This window comes from Cebus imitator, unplaced genomic scaffold, assembly GCF_001604975.1.
Source record: "Cebus imitator isolate Cc_AM_T3 unplaced genomic scaffold, Cebus_imitator-1.0 Scaffold497, whole genome shotgun sequence".
Classification (NCBI taxonomy): Eukaryota; Metazoa; Chordata; class Mammalia; order Primates; family Cebidae; genus Cebus; species Cebus imitator.
Genome location: NW_016107812.1, coordinates 373,612 through 380,067, shown reverse-complemented (window position 1 = coordinate 380,067; position 6,456 = coordinate 373,612). Strand labels below are relative to the sequence as shown.

General features: G+C 62.5%; 1 protein-coding gene across 1 annotated transcript in view; it reads right to left on the bottom strand.

Annotated features, from left to right (window-relative positions):
• Window positions 1-6,456, bottom strand: part of MMP17 (matrix metallopeptidase 17) — a 26,407-nt gene that overhangs the window by 12,735 nt on the left and 7,216 nt on the right. Inside the window, exons 2-5 of the mRNA XM_037733192.1 lie at window positions 5,067-5,199; window positions 4,648-4,777; window positions 2,111-2,394; window positions 1,127-1,303 (exon numbers count right to left, since the gene is read on the bottom strand). Of these exons, the coding sequence (XP_037589120.1) occupies window positions 1,127-1,303; window positions 2,111-2,394; window positions 4,648-4,777; window positions 5,067-5,199 (724 nt within the window). The remainder of the gene's footprint in view (window positions 1-1,126; window positions 1,304-2,110; window positions 2,395-4,647; window positions 4,778-5,066; window positions 5,200-6,456) is intronic.

Below are 6,456 nucleotides of genomic sequence, written 5' to 3'. Positions count from 1 at the left end.
AAAAAAAAAAAAAAAAAAGAAAGTTCTAGAATCAGACAGAGGTGGCATCTGCACAACCTTGTGAGTGTCCTAAACGCATGTAAGTGTACAGTTGAAATGGTGAATTTCTTTCTTTCTTTTTTTTTTGAGACAGAGTCTTGCTCTGTCACCCAGGCTGGAGTGCAGTGGTGTGATCTGGGCTCACTACAACCTCCGCCTCCCGGGTTCAAGCCATTCTCCTGCCTCAGCCTCCTGAGTAGCTGGGATTACAGGCACATGCCACCACGCCCGGCTAATTTTTGTATTTTTAGTAGACGTGGTTTTGCCATATTGGCCAGGCTGGTTTCGAACTCCTGACCTCAAATGATCTGCCTGCCTCGGCCTCCCAAAGTGCTGGGATTACAGGCGTGAGCCACTGTGCCCAGCCAAAACGGTGAATTGCATGGGATGTGAGTTTTTCTACAGCGGAAACTATGCATACATGTCAGAGCGTGTGAAGTGTCAAGGATGACGCTGAGGCCAGGAGGGGTCTGGGCGGTGGGGGCAGCACTCCTGCAGAGTGTGGTGGGCGGTGTGGGGGCCGCTGGGGCTGGGTGTAAGTCAGGTGACCATGCCGGCCTCTGATGCACGTGTGCGGTCTCCCTGCGGCACCAGCTCCCAGGACAGGGGCTCCGCCGCACTTCCTGATGTGAACCCAGCAGAAGGGGCCCTGGGGCCCGACTCTGCTACTCTTGGGTTTCCTGCCCAATCTACGGACCTCCGGGTGCCTCAGTTTTCTCATCTACAAAGAGGGGGACGTAGTCACTACCTTACATGGCCACAAAGATCAGATTTCTTTTTTCACTGCTTAAAGTGTTCTAAAGATGAGATGATTTAAGACCCGAAATGTGACCTGCACGGGCCTGGGACACCATCACCGCTGCCTGTCGTAACGTCAGTGTCTGGGGCACAGAGGTGGAATTCTGACCCACCTGGGGACGTCAGCGATGGGCTCTGTGGACAGGCCAGAGGGTCCCGCCCGGCACAGCACCATATACAGAGGGACAGTAGGGGGAACAAACCCTCCTGGGGGGCTCTGCGCGGGGGTGCCTGGGATTTCTGACCCCTCTCCCAGGGGAGCTGCGTCTGGTTTCGGGGAGACACTCACCGTACAGCTGCCAGACGCGCACCCTGTCCTCGTAGGGGAGCCTGTAGCGCAGCGGGTCACCCACCGGGCCCTGGTAGTACGGCCGCATGATGGAGTGTGCCGTGGCCACGTGGCTCAACCCGATGGCATGGCCGAACTCGTGGACAGCCACTGCAAACAGATCCATCCCGTGGGCATCTGGGGACACAGGGAGCCATGTGAACCAAGGGCAGGAGGGGCCCTGTTCCTGTGAGGAGGGACCAGCAGGCCTCTGCCATGCTGTGGGGTGGGGTGGGCCCAGTCTGGGGTGCCCACAGGGGATGCCTTGGTGTCCGCCATGCCAGACGGATTCTGCAGGGTGATTTGGAATTAATATGATTGCCCCGGGGTCTCTGTGGGGCCTGCCAGGTTTCTCAGGCCTGGCGTCTTTGTGTCACTCACAGAGGGGCCGACAGCCTCTTCTGCACAGGGCCACACAGATAACACCCTGTACCTGGGCCTGGGTTACCGGGGGCCCGGTGTTGGACAGACGGCCTGAGACCCGATGCTGTGGGCACTGACCCCTCCAACCCAGACCCCATGGGATGGGCCTGGCTCCCAGGACGACCTGGTCCCCCGAGGCCACAGTCTGGCTTGAAACGGCCTCTGCAGAGCCCTGACTTCTGCAGACAATGGTACTTAGCGGGAGCGACTCCAAGCCATGGACACAGAGGACTCACAGGCCTCCTCCCGTGCCCTCCCTCGGGTGCTGAGGACATGGCAGGGATAGGCTCAGCTCCGCGGCGGCGTCCCCGCCCAACAGGCCAGCACCTAGCGAGCTCAGCCGGGCGAGCACAGGCACTGCGAGGTCAGCCCGTGGGAAATGCCCGGCCGTGCTCAGGAGCAGTGGGCGTTTCCAGCCGTGGGGCTGGACACAGGGGTGCCACGGGGGGAGCCACGGCTGCTCCTTGGTATCAAGGGCTGCCAGGGCCCCTGATCCCACCCTGGGGGCCGCACCAGACGCACCCGAGGAGCGGAAGGTCCAGGCCTCATCGTCGTCAAAGTGGGTGTCCCCTGCGGTGTGGTGGTCGCTGGGGAAGAAGGCGTGGGCCACGGTGCCGCCAGGGCCGTCAAAGGGGTAGCCGTCATTGTGGTCGGCCTTGGAGAAGTCGATCTGGATGTCGGCGGTGCTGCCCGCCACCTCATGGAAGTTCAGGGGTGCAATGTCACTCCAGACCTTGAGGGCGTAGTACATGAGTGCGCGCACCGTGTCACGGCCCAGCGGTGAGTCCCGAGGGAACGTCCGGACCCTGCGGGCAGGGGTCAGCCAGAGTCCAGTCACGGGGAGCAGGCCGCATGCCCCAGGCCGAGGCTCCCCGAATGCCCTCCTCAGCCCGGGGGGTGCCCATGCCCACCAGAGTGTCTCCCCATCTTCTGCCTTTCTCCCGTGCCAGGAGACATGTCCGACGCCCCATGAAGGTCCCAGGAGTTCACCAGGGATGGATGAGGCAGGGAGGGAGGGAAAAGAGAGCCCAGGAGGGCTGAGATCCCAGACCACAGCAAACGTGAGCTCCCACGCGGAGCCATCAGCCCAGGGCCCTCAGCGGGTGTGCCCCGCCTGCCGCAGCCCCTGCTCCCCGCAGAAGGGGCTCTCTCTAGTCATCAGCTCACACCAGCAGGACCCCTCTGAGCCAGTTTTGACCCCAGGGGACAGCAGAAGGGGACCAGTACAGGTGTGTGGGTCAAATAGTGTCCCACCAAATTCACGTCCACCCTGGCCTGAGGATGTGGTCTGCTTTGGAAATAGTGTTGGCTGGGTGTGGCGGCCGCATTTGCAGCCCCAGCACTTTGGGAGGCCAGGATGGGCGGACTGCTTGAGCTCAGGAGCTCGAGACCGGCCTGGCCACCATGGCGAAACCCCTATCTACTATTTTTTTTTTTTTTGAGACCAAGTCTCACTACGTCTTCCAGGCTGGGGTGCAGTGGTGTGCTCTCGGCTCACTGCCGCCTCCGCCTCCCAGGTTCAAGTGATTCTCCTGCCTCAGCCTCCTCAATAGCTGGGATTACAGGCACACGCCACCACACCCAGCTAATTTTTGTATTTTTAGTAGCGACAGGGTCTTGCCATGTTGGCCAGGCTGGTCTCAAATTCCTGACCGCAAATGATCCACCCACCTTGGCCTCCCAAAGTGCTAGGATTACAGGCATGAGCCACTGTGCCCAGCCCTGTCTCTACTAAAAACATAAAAAATTAGTCGGGCACGGTGGCTCAAGCCTGTAATCCCAGCTACTTGGGAGGCTGAGGTTGCGGTGAGCCAAGACTGCCCTCCAGCCTGGGTGACAGAGCGAGACGTGTCAAAAAAACAAAAAAATTAGTGAGGTGTGGTGATGTGCATGTCTGGTCCCAGCTGCTCAGGAGGCTGAGGCAGGAGGACTGCTTGAGCCCCGGAGGCCAGGGCTGCAGTGAGCTGTGATTGTGCCACTGTACTCCAGCCATGGTGACAGACCCTGCCTCAAAAACACAAAGGAAATAGGGACTTTGTGGATGTCATACTGGAATGGGGGCCCTAAATCCAAGGAATGTCCTGATGAGACATGGGAGAGGCGCTGGCGCACAGACAGGCCGGGGCGGAGGCAGAGGCTGGTGATTCTGCCAACGGCTGCCAGCAACTGCCCAGCTGGACAGAGCCTGGGACACATGTGCCCTCTGCCCCCCGAGGGCGCCACCCCGCCCACTTTTTCACATGGACTCCTGGCCTCCAGAGTGGGGAGAGAGCTCCTGCTGCATCTCAATATCCGGGCTTGTGGGCATCTACAGAGGCACAGGCATGGAGACACAGAGACCCCGCTCCTCACCCAGCCATGTGCCCACCACGTGCCCACCTCCACGGGGGCCCCGCTCCCCACCCCAGCCATGCACCCACCTCGAGACCCTGCTCCTCACCCAGCCACGTGCCCACGTGCCCACGTGCCCACCTTCACGGGGGACCCGCTCCCCACCCCAGCCACGCACCCACCTCCACGGAGACCCCGCTCCCCACCCTGGCCACGCACCTACCTCCAGAGACCCCGCTCCTCACCCAGCCACGTGCCCACGTGCCCACCTTCACGGGGGACCTGCTCCCCACCCCAGCCATGCACCCACCTCGAGACCCTGCTCCTCACCCAGCCACGTGCCCACGTGCCCACCTTCACGGGGGACCTGCTCCCCACCCCGGCCACGCACCCACCTCCAGAGACCCTGCTCCTCACCCAGCCACGTGCCCACGTGCCCACCTTCACGGGGGACCTGCTCCCCACCCCAGCCACGCACCCACCTCCATGGGGGCCCCGCTCCCGACCCCGGCCATGCACCTACCTCCACGGGGGCCCCGCTCCCGACCCTGGCCACGCACCCACCTCCACGGGGGCCCCGCTCCCGACCCTGGCCACGCACCCACCTCCACGGGGGCCCCGCTCCCGACCCCGGCCACGCACCTACCTCCACGGGGGCCCCGCTCCCGACCCCAGCCACGCACCCACCTCCACGGAGACCCCGCTCCTCACCCCGGCCACGCACTCACCTCCATGACAGGTTCCTCTTGTTCCACTTGGGTGGGGCTGCAGTATGGCGTCTCCTGCGAGCCTGGGTCAGGACGGGGAGGTCCGGAAGGGAGCAGCGAGGGGTTCTCATCAGGGCCAGGGTGGCCTCGTCTGCAGGGGTGCGTGGAGCTCAGAGCCTAGCCTCGCCTAACCCCCAGCCTAGGATCCCAAGCACCCCCAAGGCAGAGAGCCCTGACTCTGGCACCAACCTCCGAGCCACCCCCTCCTCCCACCCACTGCGGGGACCAGCCCCAGGCCCCGAGCTACACCAGGCAGGGACCCAGTTCCATTCAAGCATAGGGCAGGGCTGTGGCGGGTTGGAAGGGGCATGGCTGGCTGGCGCAGGCCTGACGGGGGCCACAGCAAGGCAGGCCACCCGCTGCCCCCCTGGAGAACTGACCCAGGATGCCGGTGGCCTCCAGGCCGCCAAACTGCTGCATGGCTGTGATGGCCCTGGACAGCTCCTCTTGCGTCCGCAGCTGTCCTGTTGCGGGGTCAGCTGGGGGCAGGTAACCAAACCTGCTTAGCCACTCCTGAAGGCAGAGGGCAGGGTGAGGGGGTGCAGCGAGGGCCTGGTCCTACCCAGCACGAAGCCTGCCAGGGGCCACCACTGCTCTGCCAGGCCCTTCCCAGCCTGATTACCACCCGGCCCCCAATCTGCCCAAAAGGCACCTCTTGCCTCTTCCCCAGGCAGCTGCTAGAAAAGTGTCTTAATAAAACTGATGTGCCTTCGATGATGCGAGCTTGCGCAGTGCACGACCTGGACAACCACTCACGGCAACCCTGCCCCACCCCATGCCTCTGAGGCTGCAAAATACCAGGGAACATTAAAAAGGCTCTTAAGTGTGGCCAGTGTCAAATGCAGGCTCTCAGCTGACGTGTGACAGGGCAGTCTGGGCCTCAAGGTCTGAAATCCCAGCTGAGAAAAGCAGTGCGCAGACACCAGTTTGAGGAATTGGGCCGCGGCTGTTCTTTCACGGGGGAGATAAGAGCCCAGGCTTGCCCGGCGCCGGGGCTCAGGCCTGAGATCCCAGCACTTTGGGAGCCGAGGTGGGGGCTGCAACAGTGAGAACCTGTCTCACAAACCAAAGCCAGGCTCCAGCCAGGCTGCAAAAGCAGGCGAGCCCCACTCAGCCACCTCCCTGCCGTGTGCCCGAGGCGAGGCAGTCTACCCCCTGGGCTGCTTCCTGAGTCCTTGGCAGGCTGGTGACGAGGATGTGAGCCGGGATGTGGAAAATCCTCACACCAGCACCAGCTCTGCTCTGAAGGGCGCACTGGGGTGGGTGGGAGGCTACCCACATCCGAGCTGAGTGGGAGCAGGAATGGGGGCAGCCCTTCAACCTGGGCAGAAACCAAGCCCTGGCCCCGAGCCCCAGTCATCTCTGCTACCCTGGAGGGGCCCCAGGGACGGGGGACCTGGGGGCCTGGGTGCCATCTGTGGGGGCTGCCTCCACCCTCAGCTTCAGTTTCTTCAACTGCAGTGGCACCCGTGCCCACTTGCAGGCTGCAATGAGGCTCCCGCTCTGCCTTGTGGACACTCGCCAGCCGGGGGAACCACAGCAGGGGTGACATGCTGGGGTCCCTGCCCAGCCTGCAGACCTGTCTTTTTTTTTTCTCTGGTGGACATTTAAAAAATGCCTGCGCCAGGCGTGGTGGCTCACGCCTGTATTCCCAGCACTTTGGGAGGTCGAGGCGGGTGGATCACGAGGTCAAGAGATCGAGACCATCCTGGTCAACATGGTGAAACCCCGTCTCTACTAAAAATACAAAACATCAGCTGGGCATGGTGG